General features: G+C 47.2%; 1 protein-coding gene across 7 annotated transcripts in view; it reads left to right on the top strand.

Annotated features, from left to right (window-relative positions):
- LOC147114602 (receptor-type tyrosine-protein phosphatase mu) overlaps window positions 1–23942 on the top strand; it is a 1110132-nt gene that overhangs the window by 605824 nt on the left and 480366 nt on the right. For all 7 annotated transcript variants that reach the window (XM_085992394.1, XM_085992393.1, XM_085992392.1 and 4 more), the window contains exon 8: window positions 19120–19428. In XM_085992394.1, coding sequence (XP_085848520.1) covers window positions 19120–19428 — 309 coding nt within the window. The remainder of the gene's footprint in view (window positions 1–19119; window positions 19429–23942) is intronic.

The raw sequence follows: 23942 nt of genomic DNA, 5'->3' as shown, positions 1-23942 counted from the left end.
CTTGTAGGTGGTGATGTTCCCATGCGTCTGCTGCCCTTGTCCTTCTAAGTGGTAGAGGTCGCGGGTTTGGAAGGTGCTGTTGAAGGAGCTTTGGCGAGTTGCTGCAGTGCATCCTGTAGATGGTACACACTGCAGCCACAGTGCGCCGGTGGTGGAGGGAGTGAATGTTGAAGGTGGATGGGGTGCCAATCAAGTGGGCTGCTTTTTCCTGAATGGTCTTGAGCTTCTTGAGTGTTGTTGGAGCTGCACTCATCCAGGCAAGTGGAGAGTATTCCATCACACTCCTGATTTGTGCCTTGTAGATGGTGGAAAGGCTTTGGGGAGTCAGGAGGTGAGACACTCGCCGCAGAATTCCAAGCCTCTGGCCTGCTCTTGTAGCCACAGTATTTATATGGCTGGTCCAGTTCAGTTTCTGATCAATGGTAACCCCCAGGATGTTGATAGTGGGGGATTCAGCGATGGTAGTGTTATGGCCGCCATTGCATTGCAAAAGACTTTTTAGGTCCCATTGCCTTTACATCATCAACAATTTAGGGAAAATTGATGGTACAGTATTTTACATTGGAGCAGAAGAGATATAGACCAATCCCAAGGTGGGAGGAAGTATGTGTGGAGTCTTAACACCGGCATAGATCTGTTGGGCCGAATGGCCTGTTTCTGTGCTATAAATACTCTTTAATTCTATGTAAAGCAAGGGATGAATCTCCATTGCCGAGAATGAAAAGGAAAGGTTTTGATACGATTATTGGTTGTTCACAGGAAACTCACAATGAGCACATCATAGGAAAGATGTACATGGTAAATTAAGGGAACTTAAGACTAACTTAAGTGTCAGCTCTGTTGGTAGCACCCTTGTCGCTGAGTCAGAAGGTTGTGGGTTCAAGTCCCACTCCAGTGACTTGAGCACATAAAGCTAGGCTAACACTCCAGTGCAGTGCTGCGGGAGTGCTGCACTGTTGGAGGAGCCGTCTTTCAGATGAGACGATAAACCGAGGCCCCGTCTGCCCTCTCGGGTGGATGTAAAAGATCCTATGGCACTATTTCGAAGAAGAGCAGGTGGGTTATCCCTGGTGTCCTGGCCAATATTTATCCCTCAACCAACATCACTAAAGAACATGTCATTATCACATTGCTGTTTGTGGGAGCTTGCTGTGTGCAAATTGGCTGCCGTGTTTCCCATATGACAACAGTGACTCCACTTCAAAAGTACTTCATTGACTGTAAAGCGCTTTGAGATGTGAAAGGCGCTATATAAGTGCAAGTCTTTCTTTTCTTTTTAACATATTCTAGGGACAGTTGTGATGTATCCTAGGTGCCGAAGGAGGAAATTTGCGGAGTGACAGTTATTATTATGGAAAAATCACTGAGCACCATAGAGATTCTGCAAGACTGGAAGCAGACAAAATAGTGCATGTATACAAAGGGCTGACCCAGACAACTACAAACCTATTAGCTTAACGTCAATAATAAGTACAATAATAGAATCTCTTTCAAAGTGAAGGCTGGAGGAGAACTTGCATGGGAATAAAAACATAATAGGGAGCAGTCAGTAGTGGTACTCTCTGTGAAATAGTTTGTTTAGGTGACCACAATATAATTTTACAGAATTTGTACTAAAGCTTTACAGTTCATTGATCAGCCCACATGTCTGATCAATTGTTCTACTGGAACAAAAAGAGAAAATATGAGAAAGACACAGCAGGCCAGTCTGTGATCATAGAGAGAAAAGGCAGGTTGGCATTTCAGGCAGGATCCGCCTTTAGAACTGAAGACTGAAAGACGGGCAAACATTGGAGTCGAATAGAGAAAAAAGAGGGGGAGGTACTGAGATGGGATTAATAGGTTGACTAACCTGCAGTCTGTTTAAAGGCGGGATGGTATAAAAGATCATTGCAGTCAGGCAGTAGGAGAAAGCGTTAAAGAAAAAAATATGCAAATAAACAAAGACAGCGAGAGGGCCCACCCAAGGACAAAGGTGAGAAAATGGGGGACATCGAGAAAAAGGCCAGCAAGATTGTCAGTACAGCTCTGAAATTAAGACAGAAAATGCTGACAAAACACAATGGGACTGCCAGCCCTGTATCAAGGAAGAAAGATCAATCACCACAGCTGAACCATAATGATTTCTCCATTGCGAATGCCAGTCTTCCAGAACTTTCTGCACTAGTGCCTCTCTTTAATTGGATTTTTTCCCCCTCCCCTCCACTTTTTTTTCTAATTCCTTTAAAATATCCAAGAGCCTACCCAAAACCTCCACCTGTCTGCTCACTCCACCGCCACTGGCTAACCTGCTGTGTATTCCCACCAATTTCTATTTTTGTTTCAAATTTCCAGCAGTTTTTCGCTTCCCTACCACCCCCCTTAGCCTGATTCCCCAATTGAACAGTCCTGTCAAGAGTGGTGTTTGAAGGGAGCAGGGGTCAGGCAATGACTGGGCCAAAGCCTCTGATTTTCTGTTAGTTTAAATGAGTGGAGGTAAAATTGGAGGCCAATGGGCCTGTGATGGATCCTGCGAGCACCACGTCTCGCTGGGAGTGCCTGATTGGGGAATCAGCCTCCACTGTGTGTCACTTCTGATCGCCGTGTCACAAAAAATATGTTTGCATTAAAAAGGGACACCAAAAAAGGCCAGATTGAATCTGAGTGTAAAGGGAATGAGCTTAAATATTACAGGAGTTTAAGATATACAGCAGAAAAAGAAGGTTGTTGAAGGGTGATGTATAGAAAATATTAAATGGTCTGAAGAAGGAAAACCCAGATTATTACTTCAAAGTACACCAAGAAATTGGAACCAGTGGGCATCAATGGAAATTACACAGAATTACACAGAAATTACAGCAAGGAAACAGACCCATTTGGGTTAACTGGTCCGTGCCGGTGTTTATGCTCCACACGAGCCTCCTCCCACCCTATTTCATCTCAGCCTATTAGCATATCAGTGATATCAAATTCATGAAAAATAGATTTAGGACAAATACCAGGGAAACTTAATTAGTCAAAGAGTGAGAACTGTTTGGAATAACCTACCAAGCAAGGTAATAGGGACAAAAAACATTGGGGTTATTCAAAATACAATTTGACACCAATGATGGGAGTGTTAATGTTCTCAAGGGATGATCTTCATTGTTTGATTGGACTTTTCCCATACTTGACATTTTTTTTAATATTCCAAAATTCCCAAGAAATTAACAGATTTTTTTCTCGCAGAATAGTAGATTTGTGGAATGGACTCCATTACCTTTCCTGATTCCACAACTCTATGGCCTAGAAATTGAGTTGACGCCGCGCCAGGGCTTTAGCGCCGGAAATTTAGCGCCGGCGCTAATTCCCTTGCGCGCGCCAAAAATTCAGTAGCGCCGCGCCCAGACGGCTGCCGGCGCTACTGGCGGGCGTGAGTGCCTCCCAATGGGCGCTGAGTGCCGCATTGCGGCGCTAATCCGGCGCTGCGGCACCCGATGCGGTGCGGCAGGCTGGGGAAGTGCAGGCCTCCTCCTCCCGTTAAGGAGGCGCTGCCTTCACCCGATCGCTGGCCGTTTGATTTTTTCAAAAATGAGCCCGGCACCTCGGACAAGTGCCGGGCTTGCAGGCCAGACGCATCTGTTCCGCGGGGGGGGGGGGGGTGGAGGAGTCCGGGGAGGGAGGTGCGGGCAGGCGGCCGGCGGGAAAGCGGCCGGCCGCCGCGCGACCTTAATGCGCCGGCGCTAACTTGTGTAAGACTCGGTTGCCAGAGTCTTAGTTGCGGCTGCCACGGGCGAGGCGGCCGCAACTGAATTTCGGCGTTCGGGCGCGTTGCCACGGCAACTGGGACGCTGCGCACACCGATGGCGTCATCGGTGCCGGCGCAGCGCAACCGGCTAACGCCGATGGCAGCGCCGAAGTGAATTTCAGAAACGGCTATCATTGCGGCGCTAGGCCCTCTAGCGCCGCAAAATGGGCACTAACCCTACTGAATTTTCAGCCCTATATCTTCTGTAGGTGAAAATGTTCTAGTTAACTTCCCCTCTTACGGTCAATTTATAAACGGTGTCCCCTGATACTTGAATCTTTCACCACACTGAACAATTTGCTTGGGTCAGATTTGTTAATCTCTTTCATACTCTGGAAAACTTCAATTAGGTGACCACCAACTCTCCTCATTTCGGAAGAGACCACCTAAAATAGATCACGAGTGGTCAATCAATTCCTTTAAAAAGAAGCTGGTAACTATTTGGCTAAGGACTGGGTTGAAGGTTATCAAAGACAGCTGATCAAATATCCCATGGAACACCACAGCTACATGGTGTTATTGGGACCATAGTTTATATATATATATAAAATACAGCTGATTGGTGGGGGGCGGCGGGGGGGGAGTTGAATAAATGTAAAGTAAACATACGCTGAGCTATAGTGCCGAATCAGTAGAAGATGGTCCCGATTTTCTTCCACCCCCACCTCCCCAAATCTGGGTGCAGGCCAGACAAGAGCACATCTGAAGTGTGCTCCATCTGACATAACCTAAACTCATCTGGATTTCTGGGATCAGGCCATTTGCACAGCCCAACATTCCGTAGGTGGAGGTCTGCATTGATGGCTGCTAGCTATGAGCCATCTGGCTGTTTCCAAAAACACTTATAGAATCATAGAATGGTTACAGCACAGTAGGAGGCCATTCAGATGGTCGAGCCCGTGCCGGCTATCTGCAAGAGCACTTCAGCTAGTCCCACTCCCCCGCCCTTTCCCCGTAGCCCTGCAAATTTTTTTCCTTCAGGTACTTATCCAATTCCCTTTTGAAAGCCATGATTGAATCTGCCTCCACCACCCTTTCAGGCAGTGCATTCCAGATCCTAACCACTCGCTGCGAAAAAACGTTTTTCCCCATGTCACCTTTGGTTCTTCTGCCAATCACTTTGAATCTGTGTCCTCTGGTTCTCGACCCTTCCGCCAATGGGAACAGTTTCTCTCTCTCTACTCTGTCTAGACCCTTCATGATTTTGAACACCTCTATCAAATCTCCTCTCAACCTTCTCTGCTCTAAGGAGAACAACCCCAGCTTCTGCAGTCTATTCACGTAACTGGAATTCCTCATCCCTGGAACCACTCTTGTAAATCTTTTCTGCACCCTCTCATCCACTTGGCAGAAGGCCTCCCACCCCGAGGATACATTGGGAACCTAAAAAAAAAGCTTGTGTTCACTTTTTTGAGGCTCACCCACAGCCTAATTGCCTGCTTCACTAAGATTCTATGACCTGAGAGTGGCTAGCACAAAGTCTACACCAACTTCTTTGGGTGACCTGTAAATGAGTGCCTGCACAGAGAACTTTAAGGAACATGAGGCGGGAGATGCATTTGGACCCTGTCACCTCATTTCAAAGGCTCCAAGTGCAAGCATTCTCCTCCCCTCCCCCCCAAGGGAATCCCAAGGAAATCCTTGGGCAACATAAAAGCGGTGGAGAAGTGCCATCATGGATCACTGCCCTTTTTTTGTCTCCTCTGGACTTGGGAAATTAGCATTTCTGCAGCATGTAAGAGGAATGTCAGGGTCTACCTCTGAGGCCATCATGTTGAAGCTGCGTAGTGCTCTGGTCGGACCATACCTTCAGTACTGCAGTCAGTACTGAGGCATAAGCAAATCATCTAAAACCTGGAAGCCATGCAGAAAAGGTCAATAAGACAATTTCCTAATATAGTATAGGACTGAGTTGGGAGATAAGGTTGGAGTATTAAAAGAGGCGAGTGTGAAGGGGAGTTATAGAGGTTCATAAAATATCAAGTAGAATAAAAATCATTAATTCCGAGTACTGTTTGAAGTTGAACCATGACTGCAGGACAAGGAGACATAAGTACAAACTGGACTGGTAAAGGGCAAGTTGAAGACTAATCTCAGGAATAACTTCATTATGCAAAGAGTGATTAATACTTTTAGTGGTGTGGTGATGGAGGTAAAAAAACCTCTGGAGTAATTCAAGAGCTGCTTAGATGCTGTGATCGTGGAAGCATGGGTTTCTATGGAAGGGTGAACTAGCTGAATCACCTCCCTTACCCAATTTGTCTTTGTGATCTTTGTAAATGATGCAGATTATAATAGGAGACTGATATCCTGGCGTTCTCACTTGATTGCCATCAGGGCTCAGAAAGAGATGTTTGCAGTCACTTCGGATGGTTACTATGTACGTATGAGAGTTACCCAGGGTGACCCACCCTTCCTTCCCTCCTCATTCTGAATAGAAACACGGAAACCAATCAAAGTACCCTTACAGCTCACCGACTGAGATCAGCTACCTCATCGCAGACAGAAGATTAAAGTTAGGATTTCCGGTTCAGCGCTGCTCAGTTTCACACTGGGCAGAATATTAAAATTCTCTTCAAATAAAGTCATTGGGGGAAATATTAACCAATGAGAGAGAACATTAGGATTCAATGCCCAAAATGAGGTTTAAAGGTGACCTAGATCCTTCAATGGTTCATACAGCTAATAATCTTACATTTAGCGCATTTAACTCTTTATAACCTGAAGGGAAAAATGGGCCGTTTACACAAAACACATGCTGGTGGTTAATGAGTATTGTGATATCCCAATATTAGGAGTAATCCATATTCTTCGGGCCAGCCTCCCATTCTCCAGCCTCGGTCAATATCAGCTCATCCAACATTCTGCTGCGCCCATCCTCTCCGGCACTGAGGGCAAATTACCCATTGCCCTACATTGGCTCCCGATCCCCCAAAGCCTTCAATTTAAAATTCTCGTTCTTGTGTTTAAATACCTTCACGGTTTTGCCATCCCTATCTCTGTAACCTCCTTCAGCCCTACAAACCACACTCCCTAAACTGTCCATTCCTCTGACTCTGGTCTTTTGTGCATCAGGCCCCCCCCCCCCCATTGGCAGCGGTCTTGGCCCCACAATCTGGAGTTCCCCCCATAAACTCCTCCACCTCCTTAAAACCCACCTCTTTGGCCAACTTTTGATCACCCTGCCAGTTGGCTCAGTTGGTAGCATCCTTGCGCCTGAGTCGGAAGGTTGTGGGTTCAAGTCCCGCTCCACAAGACTTGAGCACGGCGGGGTCTGGGCTGACACTCCAGTGCTGTGCCGAGGGAGTGCTGCACTGTCGGAGGTGCCGTCTTTCGGATCGGTTGTTGAACCGAGGCCCCGTGGATGCAAGACATCCCATGGTACTGTTTCGGGGAACAGCCGGGGAGTTGTCCCTGGCGTCCTGGCCAGTGTTTGTCCCTCAGTCAACATCACTGAAGCGGATTATCTGGTCATTGTCACATGGCTGTCTGTGGGAGATTGCTGTGTGCCAATTGGCTGCCACGATTCCTACATTACAAAAGTGACTACACTTCAAAAGTACTTCATTGACTGTAAAGCGTTTTGGGAGGTCCAGTGGTTGTGAACGGCGCTATATAAACGCAAATCTTTCTTTCATTAGGAACCACCTCGTCTCTGTTTTGTGGCTCCCCTTACAAAGATGACTGAGCAATTCATTATACAGGAAAAGTTCTGATATCTGGCACCGACGGGACCGGCGTGTTGCCGATCTATCAAAAGTGCCGGACATGCAAAGTCACCGTTGAAGCATACGGAGATGAAAATCTCCGTATTTGACAACAAACACTGTTGCTCAGCAACAGCTCGTAAACACTCGGCCCGTACCTTGCAGCGTCTCTGAAGCTGTTGCGAAGCTCCAAAGACGCTTTCCAGAGCCTGCCTGTTAACAGAATGCTAGGAGAAGAAAAAAAAACTAACTAAAACGGCTGCTGATTTCTGCCGTTAGAGCAAAGTTTCCGGCCATACAATCTCCGGATAAACCAAAGTTTCCTGTATAGGGAATGAGCCAGTCTGTTACCACTCTATAGTCAACTTGTTGGTACACTATCCTTCTGTGTACAACGCACTGTTGGGTAGATACATCTTTCTTCTTACATTTCGTAACTCTTAAAATAATACCTGGGGCACAGTCTACCTCATATTTATTCTCTAGGCTGCTTGACAGCTAGGAGACTTGTTTATTTCCAGTTTCAACTGGCATTCATAATGGAATTTATTGCACAAACTGCTTGCTATGTAGACTTTACACTGCCTTCTACAGACTACACTGTGATTAGAACTGTACCTAAACTATATGTGAGTACCATGTGCTTAAAAATGTGATTTGTGTTGTGCTGCACTGACAAATTAGAATGATTTTTTGTTGTTGCTATCATTCACCTCTAACCCAGCTAGTGCAGTCTCAAATCTGATCAGCTGAAGTGACAGATTTGATAGTGTGTCTGTTGTATCTGTCATGGTGCCATGCACTGCAAGGCAAAGAGCCTTGACAGGTGGTAGATGGGAAGCAAAAGACAGCTGTGGCCTGCCCACAGTGAAAGTAGCAGTTCTGATTAGCACCTTTGCTTTTCACCTCTGTGGGCTGGGTTCAAATCTCTTCCGAGTGGCTTCGACGGTCCTGTGTGAATTAAGTCTGAGAAATCGCAACTAATGTCCAAATGGGCATGAGGCCATAGCTTCCAACTACCTGCTAATTGGCAGCAAATTGGCAAGCTCACTCCAACAGATCAAATATGTGGCTGCTAGGACACATTTTTTTAGCGGGGGGGGGGGGGTTGGTGCAGAGCATATGTCTGCCCTGCCTCTGGCTGTTCTACGTATGACCCAGGGGTGCTGAAAGCTGACACTGGTTGGAAGTGTGATCCAATTCCGTTGCTAGAGTGCCTCACTGTGATGAGCACAGGGAAGGGATTGCAGTAGCTGTCTGCGTTCATGTCAATCCTCTGCTTCCTCTGCTGCTGTAAGCCAGGAAAACAATTTGTTTGTCTTTCCTTTTTGTATTTTAAATGTTACGGCTGATTATTTAAGGCAGACAAGTATGAGAAGAGGTTAGTCGCCCTGTCATTAATTCCCATTGCCCCAGGCAATTGGACAGTCACTGGTATTGTGTACTGCACATTATAATTAAGCCTGTGCTTTGTCAGGATGAATAAATGAGCATTCTCCATACACCGTGTGCTCTTATGGCTTGTTTATTCATTTTAGCATGCCACAACTCTTCAAGCATTCTAGAGAGCCCTGCCTTGATTCTAAATATAACAGTGCAGAAAAGACCGCTTAACATGAAGGAAAGAAAATATTTCTCTGAGTAATTAACATTCAAGACTAAGCTCCACAAATACAAGCAATAATAACCTAAGAATTTTTAGGAACATTGTGCCCAACATCCCTGTCACTTTTTCAAAAGATCCACCTTCCTCCATATCTCTCATTCCCTTCTCTCTCCAGAAATACATCTCTTGATCCCATCTATATTCCCTGCTTCTGTCACTGTCTCTGGTAAGTTATTCTACAACTCTATATATCCTGTGGGTGGAAATGTGTCAGTTAACTTTCCTTTTTATTTCTAATTTATGACCTGTATTTGAATCCTTCACCAACAGTGCAAAACTTTCCGGCATCCAACTTGTTTGATCATTTTCATATTCTTGAAAACTTCAGTGAGGTCACCTCCAAATTTCATCTTTTCGAAAGAGACCAAGGCATTTCTTTTTAACCTTTCCTCATTAAGTTCCAGATACCCAAAATCATCTCAAATAAAAACCGAAAATGCTGGAAACACTCAGCAGGGCAGGCAGCAACTGTGCAGAGAGAGGGAAACAGAGCTAACGTTTCGGGTTGATGACCTTTCATCAGAACTGGAAAAAGTGAGAGGCAGGAAATGCGGGGAGGGGAGGAAAGAACAAAAGGGAAGGTCTGTGATAGGACAGAAGGCAGGAGAGATTGAATTGACAAAAGGGAGGATGGTGCAAGGCAAAAGGGGGCGGTAATTGGACAAGTTAAGAAACAAAAGATGGGTCTAGAAGAGGTGTAAGTGGGAATGGCAGAATCATCAACAGCTGCCGTCCGAAAAAATGGGGGCAGAGGTTATGATCTGAAATTGTTGAACTCAATGTTGAGTCCGGAAGGCTGTAAAGTGCCTAATCAAAAGATGAGGTGCTGTTCCTTGAGCTTGCGTTGAGCTTCATTGGAACATTGTAGGAGGCTGAGGATAGAGAGGAGCAGAAAGTTAAAGTGACATTATCTTCATTGTTTGCCTCTAGCTTCTCTCAAAGGCAGTGATATTGCTTCAGATGATTAGATGATCAGAACAGCAGAGAGCACTTCTGATGGGGGTGGGGAATTAACTTGAACAATTTAGCATCACTGGTACAAAGCTTCGTGTGATTGGCGCCCATATTGGAAATTCAAACACGGAGGTTGGCGTCTGCACATTTTAGTCCGTCCATTAATGAGTGCTAAATGCTCAAATTTACCTGGGAGTTAAGCAATGCCATATGCAGCAACAATACAACCTGTGTTGTTGAACACTGCCAATGCAGGATTGTTTGCTAGTTCCCTCAAACTATTTATAGCGAGCACAGCATTTGTACGCATCAATTAAAATTGATCTTGGAAAAAAATGTTGATAAAAGCCTGAATGGATCTAATTCTCAAATTATATTTCTTCAGTAGCATAATCATTTACACGATGGTTATCCTGCTAGAGTTTTATATTTTAATGAGTCTCTCCAATATAATTCGGATGACATTTCTTACATAACCGTCATTAACTGTACAAACAGCTGCGGTAACTTTACTAATATAAAAAGTTGCCTTCCCCTTGTATCGTGTTTTGGGAAAAAAAAATTTTTTAAGTGCTTTATCTTGAGGGTAAGATTTGAAAATGAATTCTCTTGAGCTCAAGCATTGAACGTGGCTTAGAAAACAGTCCACAAAGTATTGCTTGTGCCAGTATTTGTAAGTGACATGAAAGCACACAAAGCTTCTGCTTAAGGACAGTAATCCAGAGCAGCTCTACTTGTCTTAGGAGTACAATTACAAGTACTCCTCTCGCATAGAGAAGATCCCCTCGCAAGGCCAAGATTTGTTCTTCATTGCGCAAGTGGTCACATGTCATATTAAGCCCCACAAAGTCTAGCCTGCCGAAAGAGCAACTCAGCTCAGCTAACTACAAATACTTCTGTTCATCTTTAATGCCACACACAGCTATTTGGTTCACAGTCTCAAAGTAATTATCTTCATCCCAGCAAACGACTGTAATCTAAAACACTCCAGTGATTGACTTGTGGCCGTGTTTCTTTGAATGAATATACAGGAGGCTTTTTTTTTATTTCCCTACAGATATATTTTGTCAACCGGGTCAATGAAAATGTAAAATACATGTTTGTACAAAAGCCTGGTACATGCTTGAGTAGGACTGAGCATTGATCAAGACCATTTAGTTGATGTATTCCCCTCACAAATATGCTTTTGATGCATGGTCCATTGCAAATGATTACTGTCTGTCACTGTCACAGCAAGGAAATGATTTTGATGCCCTACAGCTAACCATCTCAAAATAAGACAAGGTTAAGATGTTTGAATTCATTCATACTTGCATTCTATTTCCACTTGGTTATGGAGTTAAAAGGAAAATGTCTGTGTTAACTGGAATTTCTTTTTAGTCTGATGTTTTATTCTTTTATGAGTAGAATATCAAAATTGTGACTGTATATTATATAAAGGTGTTTAAAGTCAATGGGAGGAAAATTGGGTACCTTAGCGCCAACAGATGGCGGTAATGGGGTGCTGATGCAGTAGCGCCGGAGCGAGGCAAATCCAGCGACACACAGTAAATCCAGCCCCCCCTCCAATTGCACTGCCGGTACAAGGTACCACCGGGGACTTCAACACCTGACAGATCATGACATCAGTGAGTGTGCAACGCTCACTAACCTCCCGATCTGGAAAATTAATTGTTGCCACTTACCTTAGCGCCTCGACCAGACAGCAACAGGGAGAGCTGGCGTGCATCTCCAGGAAGCTGGCTCCAGCGATGTCATTTAAAGGCATCAGCATTAATCACTCCCAGCTGTCGGGGCAGGGCAGGTTAGTTTCAATGGTTTGTTGTCAGTTTCACCCAGTAGAACAGTTCCTATGAGTAATTTCAAACTTCCTTTGTATCAGCAGTCTTCTGGCAACTACAAAGTAGCTACATTTATTGTTCAAAGATTCAAACTGCTACACTTGGCAATATTAATAGGAGCTGTACTGGCATGCCACCTCACCCTCCAGGATCTACGGCGGAGGGAGTGTAGGCAGTGAGAATGCAGGAGCATGTACGTAGAGGGATGAGGAGAGACATCAGGGCTCACACCAGGAGGCCTTGCCCGCCGAGAGTATTCCGACAGCACTTCTCCTAGCTTCAATTAAGTGAGGAGCAGCGTATTAGATGGCTCCGCATCACCAAGGTGGTGGTCATAGAACTTTGCCACCTCCTCCAAACAAACCTCCAGCCTCCAAACCCCAGATCCCTTTTGCTCACCACATCTCCATCATACCATCCCTGTGTCATGCCATATCACAGCGTCCTCCTGGGCACAACGGTGAAATGAGAGAGAACACAAAATATTGCAAACTGCATTAATAAATGTATGCATAAACATATCAACATATCTCATTCATTCTAATAACTAATGACCCTTGTGCCTCCCATAGTTGAATAGATGTCATTGTGTGCAAGGTGTGAGATGTGAGTGCTGGGGGTCTGGTGCTTTGGGCAGTGTGTGAAGTTTGTGGTACAGCTGGTGGTATGTAGCATTTGTTGAAGCATTCAATCACCCTGACCACCCGACTGAGGTGGATCTGCCATGAGCACACCTGCTTCAGTCCTTCTCCTTGTTGTGCTTCTCCTTGCTGAGGCAGCTGCACAGCCAGCAATGCTAAGAATGAGGGTCTGCAGTATCAATGAACCACCCCTTTAAGACCTGGGAAAAGCCTGCGGCAATGCTGAGTTGCGATTAGACTGCACCCGATATTGGTCCACCCTTTAAATGTAACGCCAATGAGCTAGGTCTTTAAGACTTGAATTAGGACTACAATTATTTCTTTGAACAGTGAGAATGAATTCTGTGTGCAGTCTAAAGCATTAGCGCCTGCCGCTAATTCTCAAACTTTTCTAATGATACCGCCCATTCCTGGGCTATAAGAATTTCTAGTCATTCATGTCTACAGCATTAATAAACAAAGACAATACATCTCCTCAAGTATCAAAATATGAAATGCTGTAATACTTAATCAGTATCAAACATTTGAAGCTCCTAGCTCAGGATCAAGTGAAGGTTAGAGTGGGCTGAAAATTCGTCTCCTTTACGCCTCCCGTTAATGCCTCTGGGGGGCACGATAACGGGTCGCTAATGACTTACCGCCTGGGCGCGGCAATAGTACTGCCGCCCGTGAAATTCACCTGGAGGTTTGCGGTGGCGGTAACCCCTAGCGCCACGCTCTCCTGCGCCCGGAGATCGTGACGTCATCCGGCTGTGCAGCGCCCCGGACACAAAATTCGGTTCCGCCCCCTGCAGCCTCGCCGGGCGATAACACCGACAGCTGCAGGAGGCGTTGGGCGGGAGGCCGGCTGCTTCGGGGGCGGTAATTAAAGGTATGGCCACTGGTCTGCAGAAAAAATTTGTTTCCATCCGTTAGCTTGCCATTTGAAATTTTTTTACTGCCACGATTGAGCAGCCCTGCGCTCTGTTCGAGTGCTTGGGGCTCCGTGATTGGTCAGCCCCATGCTCTGTTCGAGTGCTCGGCGCTCCGTGATTGACCAGCCCTGCGCTCTGTTCGAGTGCTTGGGGCTCCGTGATTGACCAGCCCTGCACTCTGTTCGAGTGCTTGGGGCTCCGCGATTGGTCAGCCCCACGCTCTGTCCGAGTGCTTGGGGCTCCCCGATTGGCCAGCCCCGCGCTCTGTTCGAGTGCTTGGGGCTCCGCAATTGGTCAGCCCTGCGCTCTGTTCGCGTGCTTGGGGCTCCCCGATTGGCCAGCCCCGCGCTCTGTTCGAGTGCTTGGGGCTCCGCGATTGGTCAGCCCTGCGCTCTGTTCAAGTGCTTGGGGCTCCGCGATTGGTCAGCCCCACGCTCTGTTCGAGTGCTTGGGGCTCCGCGATTGGTCAGCCCTGCACTCTGTATGAGTGCCTGGGGCTCTGCGATTGGTCAGCCCTGCGCTCTATTAGAGTGCTCGGGGCTGATCGTTGCGGATCCCGGCTGCCGTTGGCGACGAGGGACATCATTGAAATGCAGAGCCTGCAGCGATGGCCCTTCCCTTTAAGGGAGGGAAGGAGCCTCGGATCCCGGCGGCGCTGCGCGGGACATTGTGGAGCGCTGCTCCTCCACCGCCCCTCCTGCGTGGTTTAGCACTCCAGAAGGGAAGTGGTAGTGCTTGATTTAACGCTCCACTTCCTTCCTGGAGTGCTAACACCCAATTTAGAGAAAGCTGAGAATCATTGGCGCCTGGCTTTCAATATTTAATGCCTCAAACAGGGCGATACTGAATTTCTCCCCCACTGTTTAATCAAGATGTTGGCTTTTGACAGAAATATAATTGAATATTAAATGGTATTTGCTGGGGTTGAAGTTCATACTGAACATAATATCTCCTCCCCCCAACCGCCCCCCCCCCCCCCAAATTACCAAACTGTTGTTAGGCTTAACCGAGATACTTGTCATCATTATTCCAAGATCTTTACGGTGACAGCAAGCATCTGCTTCAGTGCACGGCGCAGGCCAACAGCGAGGTCGGGAGGACCACAATGCATCCTACGAAACCCAAGCAGAGAGGACCTGCGGGAAGGAGGGAGGAGGATAGTAACAGTATGTTTGTGTGTGTGTGTGTGCTAGGCCGATGTAGCAGAGCCTGGTCTCCAATCGTCTTGGATCCCCTTGCCATTGGACCAAGACCTTGCTCTGTCAAGCCCATGTGGTAGCTGGTGTGCAACGGCCACCCCACGTTAAAAGAATTCACGCACAGGCATCTTCCACCCTTTAAAATGAAGTTCGGGACCTGGAACGTCAGGACCCTCATGGACAACCCCAACAGTGACAGACCGGAACGCCATACTGCTATCGTTGCCCGGGAGCTCAGACGCTTCGACATTGACATCGCCGCCCTAAGTGAGACCCGGCGGGCAGGGGAAGGCCAGCTCAAGGAGCAAGGCGGTGGCTACACCTTCTTCTGGAAAGGCAAACCTGAAGAAGAACGCCGCCTCTATGGGGTAGGCTTCGCCATAAAAAATGAACTGGTCGGGCGTCTCAGAGACTCCCCCAGTGGTATAAACGAGCGCCTCATGACTCTCCGACTCACCCTAGCCCGAAATCAGTGCGCTACGGTCATCAGTGCGTACGCCCCAACACTGGAAGCCACAGACGAGACCAAAGAGGAATTCTACTCCAGCCTCGAACAATCCCTGTCCCGAGTCCCAACGGCTGACAAGCTGATCCTCCTTGGCGACTTCAATGCCAGAGTTGGAAAGGACACAGACCTCTGGAGAGGCGTGATCGGCAGAGAGGGGGTAGGGAAAGCCAACTCCAACGGTACCCTCCTCCTGTCGAAATGATTAGAACAGGGCCTCGTCATAACCAACACCTTGTTCCGTCAGAGAGCGACAAGTACAAGACTTCATGGCAGCACCCTCGTTCCAAGCACTGGCATCTGCTGGACTACGTCATCGTCCGAGCGAGGGACCACAAGGACGTCCGCATCACCCACGCCATGACAGGAGCTGATGACTGCTGGACAAACCATCGCCTAATCCGCTCTGTAATCTCCATCAATGTAGCCCCAAAACAGCGGCGGCAACAGAAACAATGCTGCAGGAAAATTAACGCTGGAGCACTCAAAGACCCCGCTAAGAAAGCCCTATTCAGCCTGCACCTCACAAACAACCTGACGACTCCCAGTGATGCAGAGGCACAGAGTGCCCACAGCGTCTGGTCTGCACTCAAGGCCTCCATAATCAGCACCTGTGAAACCAGGAAACACCAAGACTGGTTCGACGAGAATGACCAGGAGATCCAGGAGCTAATAAGCCGCAAGCGCAAGGCATTTCTGATCTGGAAACAGCAACAGAACTCGAGAGCAAGAAAGCAGCTCTACAGAAGCCTGAAGGCCGAGGTCCAACAAAAAACTCGCGACCTAAAGAACAGATGGTGGGTGGAGAAAGCGCAGGAGATCCAGCAGCTAGCTGACAACCACGACGTGCGTGGATTCTTTAGCACAGTCAAGACCATCTACGGCCCAAGCACCCAAGGCCCTTCCCCACTGCGAGCCAAGAACGGAGAGGTACTCATCAAGGACAGGGAAGCAGTCAGTGCCCGCTGGAAGGAGCACTTCGAAGATCTCCTTAACCATGACTCTATCTTCGACACGAGTGTCCTCAACTCCATCCCACAGCATGCTACCCGCCACCATCTCAGCACAACCCCAGCCCGGCATGAGGTTAAAAAGGCCATCCGAGGCACTAAAGCATGGCGGAGAAGCACTACTGGCGCGAATTCATGAACTCATTTCTCTTATCTGGAAGGAGGAGAGCATGCCAGGGGATCTCAGAGATGCCGTAATTGTGACCATCTTCAAGAAAGGTGACAAGTCCGATTGCGGTAATTACAGAGGAGTTTCCCTGCTATCTGCCACAGGGAAAGTCATCGCAAGAATCCTCCTCAATCGCCTTCTCCCAGTGGCCAAAGAGCTCCTCCCAGAGTCGCAATGCAGATTCCACCTACTAAGGGGCACAAAGGACATGATCTTCACCGCACGTCAATTACAAGAGAAATGCAGGGAACAGCACCAACCACTGTACATGGCCTTCTTTGATCTCACAAAGGCCTTCGACACTGTCAACCGTGAGGGATTATGGAGTGTCCTCCTCAAATTCGGCTGCCCTCAAAAGTTTGTCACTATCCTCCGCCTGCTTCACGACGACATGCAAGCCGTGATCCTGACCAACGGTTCCACCACAGACCCAATTCACGTACGAACCGGGGTCAAGCAAGGCTGTGTCATCGCACCAACGCTCTTCTCAATCTTCCTTGCTGCAATGCTCCATCTCACCCTCAGTAAGCTCCCCACTGGAGTGGAGCTAATTTACAGAACAAACGGGAAACTGGTCAACCTCCGTCGCCTCCAGTCCCGATCCAAAGTCGTCCCATCCTCTGTCGTCGAATTACAGTATGCAGATGATTCTTGCATCTGCGCTCACTCGGAGGTCGAACTCCAAACCATCGTAAACACCTTCACCGAAGCATACGAGAGCATGGGCCTTACACTAAACATCCATAAGACAAAGGTCCTCTACCAACCTGCCCCCGCCACACAGTGCTGCCCCCCGATTATCAAAATCCACGACAAGGCCTTGGACAGCGTGGACCACTTTCCATACCTCGGGAGCCTACTGTCAACAAGGGCAGACGTCGACGACGAAGTCCAACACCGCCTTCAGTGTGCCAGTGCAGCCTTCGGTCACCTGAGGAAGAGAGTGTTTGAAGACCAGGACCTCAAACCCGGCACTAAGCTCATGGTCTACAGAGCACCAGTGATACCTTCCCTGCTGTATGCCTCAGAGACATGGACCATGTACAGCAGGCACCTCAAAGTACTGGAGAGGTACCACCAACGCTGCCTCCGCAAGATCCTGCAAATCCATTGGCAGGATAGGCGCACCAACGTCAGTGTTCTTGCTCAGGCCAACATCCCCAGCATCGAAGCTCTGACCACGCTCAATCAGCTCCGATGGACGGGTCACATTGTCCGCATGCCCGATACGAGACTCCCAAAGCAAGCGCTCTACTCGGAGCTCCGGCACGGCAAGAGAGCCCCAGGTGGGCAGAGGAAACGCTTCAAGGACATCCTCAAAGCTTCCTTGAAAAAGTGCAACATCCCCACCGACACCTGGGAATCCTTGGCCCAAGACCGCACAAAGTGGAGGAGAAGCATCCGGGAAGGCGCCGAACACCTCGAGTCTCTTTGCCGGGAGCAAGCGGAAGCCAAGCGCAAGCAGCGCAAGGAACGCATGTCAACCCAAGCACCCCACCCACCTGCCCCTTCAACCACCGTCTGCCCCACCTGTGACAGAGACTGTAGGTCCCGCATTGGACTCATCAGCCACCTGCGAGTTCATTTTTAATGTCGAAGCAAGTCATCCTCAGTTCCGAGGGACTGCCTAAGAAGAAGTTTCATGTGAAATATCTGTTTTATTTTAACCATGCGGAGATTGCTACTAACTTCGAAGTTACAACAGCTGGGGATAAACAGGCAGGTTGAATCATACTTGGTTAAGTGACTTGGATTTTCTTTAAGATTGCTGGATTTGTTGAGCTAGTTTGCAACAGTACCTTTTAACTAATTACCTGCCCATATTTTTTAGTTAGTTTTACCCCCTTACTTTACATGTCTACCCCTTTCCACACTGACCATACAAAGTTCCCAGCTGAGAAGATGCCAGGTGCTTGCTCCTAGGCATCTGCCACTATCACTTCCCAACTTTCTTCCCCTCCTGTATTCTCCTGAAGGCAGTGACTTCTTTCTGAGATACAGTTCTAAGGACACCAGTTGCCACCCCACCACTACCTCATCCAAGTGGCCATTGTGTGAGGCTTGAAAGTGAGTGTTGGGAGAATATTCAATCGCGGCAGCATCACAGCCGTGACCGATCTGTTTCTTACCCAACATCCACGTGTTCCCTTTCAACAGGAGTGACTTGGTATTGATCAGGAAAGCTTGGCTGGTATCCCCTTCCCTAGCCCAAGAGTGTTGAGGCTGAATGTACTGCCCATACTGCTGCCCTGCTTGAGATCAGCTAAATGAGCACAAACCAAAGGTTGAATCTGTAATCGTTCCATGGCTCAGCCACTTATCCAGGTGAAGTAGCTGAGCCATTAGGAGAATAAGCCAATAGCATTCTTGAACTAACTACTGGCAGGTATGCAGGTGTGACACAAGGTGATTAACCTTCTAGTTTCTCCTACCTCTTTACCCACTCCCCTCTTCCTCTACACAGCATGGCAGAGTAACTTATGAGGAATCATGATTATTTATTAAAGAAATCAGTCTATGAATGTTTAAAAGTTGACAGATGAGAATGTTTTGAATACTGTTGGACAGTTCAGAAGACTAGTTCATACTTCCAAATGAGATGGGGTAGTTTTCCTCTTGCTCTCTAATGAACAATATTATAAAACATGTTCTTTATAACAAGTTTATGATTTCTTAGCACAGAGGAAACCGTCCCCCAATGATGGATATTCTGGAGTAATGATGGATATTCTTTTTCCTTTTAAAAGATCCCATGCATGGACCGAGGAATATGGAAGTTGTGGAGATCAAGTCCAGACAAATCACAATCCGCTGGGAGCCATTTGGTTACAATGTGACCCGCTGCCACAGCTTCAACCTTACCGCCCATTACCGGTATGTGGTGGGAGGTCAAGAGCATGTGGGTGAAGAAGTCTGCCAGGAGACGGGACATATTCGACCACAGTATACCCTACGTGGTCTGTCACCATACACTAATGTCAGCGTGAAACTGGTCCTGATGAACTCAGAGGGAAGAAAGGAAAGTGACGAGCTTATGATCCAGACAGATGAAGATGGTAAGTAATCAATATTATACAGTGTTGTTAAAGTTTGAGAGTCAAATGCAATGTGACAGCAATGTAATTGACTGGCATATTCAAATATTCAAACCCGGATGTGTAGCGTTCAATCTTAACCCTACGCGACTGGTGAATTATCCTCCAATGTCCCGTCTGGATCCCACTGTCTTTGATCTTGACCTACTCTTCTGAGCAGGTGACAAAGGGGCCTGCCTCAAGCTGGTGCGAATCACCTTTAAATACCCAATGACGTTACTGGGCCCCGACCGCTATTTTAACTCTGACCTCAGCGGGGAAGCCACTCTCGTCAGAAGATGGGTTACGGTAGTATAGTGGTGGAGGGAGTGGATGTTTAAGCCAGTGAACGGGGTGCCAATCAAGTGGATGGCAAGGGGATAGATTTTCATCTTCGCCGCCAGGGCGATAATCTGGTGAAGCGGATCACCTGCCCTATATAGAGCATTGAAATCAGGAATGTTCTATAAAGGGTGGGTAATCCACTCTGCCAGATTACCACCCAGGCAGTGAAGATGAAAATCTACCCCATGCTGGTTGGATTTGATTCATTCTGCACAGACAAGCTCCAAGGCAAGAGACACGCATATGTGCAACACCGAGCCCTCAAATAGCTGTTCAAAACTAAGAATGTGGTTCCTGTAGATTGAGTTACCCAGGAACTTTGTGTCTTCTGACTCACTCCTGTGTCCTCATGTATATAATAATACACACACACACACCAACACATACAGTTACCAGTTTGTTTGTAGCCTACTTTCCTTGGGGTCGTCTTCACAGAAATATTGTAGACTGAGGCAACTTCTAATACAATAAAACTACTTGAAGAACCATCAGGTACCACACCATCATCCACCACTGTAAATAGTACACAATGACTCAAGAAATTCATACATTAAAAATATGAACTGTCATTCAGTAACATAGTCACCATCACTACTGTAAAGTCTGTGGGTTATATGGTGAATTAATACACAGACTACAAGAGTAACTTTAACAGGACTTTACTATTCGAAGGTCAGGGCGAATCTGCCCAATAAATCCTTACACAGCACTTATATACCGGTGTGGTCACTCCCGGTATTACAGTATACAGCAGCCAAGATAAAGTAGTGCAACACCTAAAATAGTTCTCTTAAAGGTGGACGGTTACATACAATAGTTCTCTTAAAGGTAGAACGGTTACATACACTACAATCCTCCCTTTTTAGCTTACAACATACTTATTCCCCATTAAACATAACATATATCCAACTTCATGTAAAAACAGTTCACAGATGTAGTCTCTGCGGAAACAGTTCACAGATTCAGTCTCTGCGGGAAACAGTTCACAGATTCAGTCTCTGCGGAAAACAGTTCACAGATTCAGTCTCGGTGTAGTCGGTTCACGTTGCTGGAGTGACTCATCCAATAGTCCTTCACTGGACTTAACAGCTTGAACTTCCGTCACTTCTGAACCAGCATTGTTGACTTTTAAAAGCTTGAGTACCTTGGGAAGTTTTTCTACTTCCAAACTGATTTGGCTCCGTACGGAGAGACCACGTGCGTGACCTGGTAGAGGTGATAATGGTTCAGATGGTCATCATCTTCTGCTTCGTCTTTTCCTTTTCTGCTTCTTGGAGACTCTCTGGGCTCCACTGTCAGCTGCCAGCTGCATGCACCGTTCCTCCTTCTCGTCCTCCTTTTTCCGTAGTAGCGCCACCATCTCCCGATGTTCCTTAGACTTTAGGTGATTCTTCATGGTTTCTGCACTTTGGGAGTTTTCATCACAAGCTGGGCAGAGCAGGTCATCGTAATATTCGGTGTCGTCCAACAGGTCATGGTAATATTCGGTGTCGTCCTGAGCTAGGCCAGCAAGAGGGTCTTCTATCTCCTCCATACCCAGCTGGACGTTAGCCAGCTTTTGTTCCAAATCCAGACATCTTTCCTGAAGAGACTTCTTCATGCGTTCAGTTTCATCCAGCTTTTTCTGGGCTTCCTGCAAGTCTTTTACTAATGACCTCATTCGTGATTTCAATACTTCAACTTCATTGGGAGATTGATTGATTGTATTATTCAATCCCTCTACTGGAGCAGCTGTTTCAGCATTCTGTTGTTCAACATTGACGTGAATCAGCGTACTTTTGGCATCCAAGGTTTGCTCTGCTGCCATCTTCTCAGTCTGTGTTGCAACCTCAGCTATTCCAATAACTTTTGGGAGCTCCAAACCCCTCTCCTTTGAAGATTTAGACTCATGTCCAAATTGTTCCCATTTCAGAGTCTTGTCCCTCAGCATATGAAGGAGTTGGCTGACCGTTGACTCTTCTGACCTCATCCGTTTCCCAGTAGCTGCAGGGCTGTTTATAACCTTGCCCTGGGGCTCCTTTGCTGTTTCTACTTCGCCATCATCCGCAGCCTCCACCATTCGAATTTCCACAAATGAATCGTCCGGTGATGCTGCACCCAACTTCAGTAGGAGCTCGGAATTCATGGCGACCAACTCAGCCTTTTCTGCCTGCAATCTGCTAACAAGCGCCTTCAGTTGCTGAACATCTTGCTCCACCAGATTAGAGCATGCACCTTCAGAAACTGAATCAGCTTTGATTCGTTTGGCCTCCTTGCGCAGACGGTTTGTGTGCTCCTGCTCCCTTTTCTCCCTCAGCTGTTTCTGTTGTCTTTCCAGATTCTCCCACTCTGTGTCAAAGAACGTTTTCATTGCTTTTATCTCTTGCTCGAGACGGCAACTCAATTGTTCTAATTGCTGTTGTAATTTGAAATGGAGTTGAGTTCGAGCCCGGTGTTCCTCAGACTTGTGCATGTCTGTAAACTGGACAGACTCAGAATTCTCTGCCAAACTATGTTGTTGTTGTTCAGTGGAATTCTGTTCTGAAACTTTGTTCTCCTTTGAAGCATCAGTATTTATGCACTCCTTCGTTTTTCCAACCTTAGTCAGCAAGTCCATTTTAGACTTGTCTTTCGCACCTGGGCTGGTCTTGTCGTCATCCGTTTCAGAGTCTGAGCTGATTGTCTTCACCGAGTTCTCACTCGTTATTGCTTTTAGGTAGTGCCATTCCATGTTTATTTCCCTGATCCACTCCCGTCCCAGAAGTGGTGGACCTCCCTCAGGTAGTACATATAAGTCCATTCCTTGGTGTTCTTTGCCCCTGTCTCTCACCTTGACTTGTATCTTTCCCATGGGGTATACTTTATGCCCCGTGTATGTCTGCAATACGATCTTGGTATCTCTCAAGGGTATATGTGAGAATAGCCAGTTGTAATCCCTTCGATTTATGACTGATAGGGCTGATCCTGTGTCCAATTCCATTTTCACTTGGACTCCGGCTACTTTTAGTGTGACCCAGATAGTTTGTAGGTCAGCTTCCTTACTCACATTGTGAATTCTCAGACTACCCAGTTCCTGGCCGTTCGGGTCTGAATCCGAATTCTGTTCATCTGAACTCTTCTCAGCCACCTTGTGTACCTTGCTGTACTTTTCCTGCGGTGACTTTTTTCTGTTGTTGGTCTTCTTTCCTGACCGGCATACTTTAGCTATGTGACCAAGCTTGCCACATTTTCTACATTCCTGGTTTTTAAACCAGCATTGGTTCTGGTCGTGTGTTGTCTTCCCACAACGATAACATTTTGTTGTACCCGAAGTCATTTGATCCACGCTGAGTACCGCTGCCTTCAGCTGCATTTCCGCAGTGCCTCTCGCGGCTGCTTCGTGTGATGCTGCAATAAGGACAGCCTTGTCAAGTGTAAGATCGTTCTCTTCGAGCAGTCGCTTTTGTGTTCCTTCCTTCGACAACCCGCACACGAACTTGTCTCTCAATGCCTCTGTCAGATTTTCCCCAAACTGGCAGTATTTCGCTAGTCTACGCAGTTCGACCAAGTATTCCGCGTTGCTTTCCTCTTTCCGTTGCGTTCTCGCATAAAACTTGAATCGTTCCGCCAACATCAGCGGTGTGGGGCTCAAATGATCCTTCAGGACAGCAACAATATCAGCGAAAGTCTGATCCGCCGGTTTAGCTGGTGATAGAAGATGCTTCAATAGCCCGTATGTCTTCGCCCCCGTTGCGTTTAATAAGGTGAGAGCTTTATCATCATCTGCTATTTTATTGGCCTCACAATATATCTCGATGCGTTCTACGTACGTGGCCCAATCTTCCACCTCGGAATCGAAGTTGTTGATGTTACCATGCTTAGGCATCTTCACTATCTTTTTGAGAAACCACAACGAATTTGTTCGTTACTTTTTTTTTTCCAAAAATGGCGGTTTCCCGCGCTTGTCTTCTTCCCCGCCCACTTTCAAAATGGCGGTTTCCTGCTTCTGTCTTCTTCCCCACCTACTGGCGGCTTCCCGCGTTTCTTCCCCTGGCGGGAGGGGTAAGCTTTCCTTCGGGCGACGACCGCTGGCTTTCGGAGTTCGCAGCCTGCGCGCCAGCTTCAGTGCGTTCCTTGTTCCCTTTTCTTGGCAGGGCAACCGGCGCTGGGGACAACCCGTTGACGGCGAAGAG

Source organism: Somniosus microcephalus, chromosome 7, assembly GCF_052327205.1.
Source record: "Somniosus microcephalus isolate GS21.2 chromosome 7, FLI_Smic_1.0, whole genome shotgun sequence".
Taxonomy (NCBI): Eukaryota; Metazoa; Chordata; class Chondrichthyes; order Squaliformes; family Somniosidae; genus Somniosus; species Somniosus microcephalus.
Note: the sequence above shows the minus strand (reverse complement) of the source record. Positions and strands in the feature narration are given on the sequence as shown.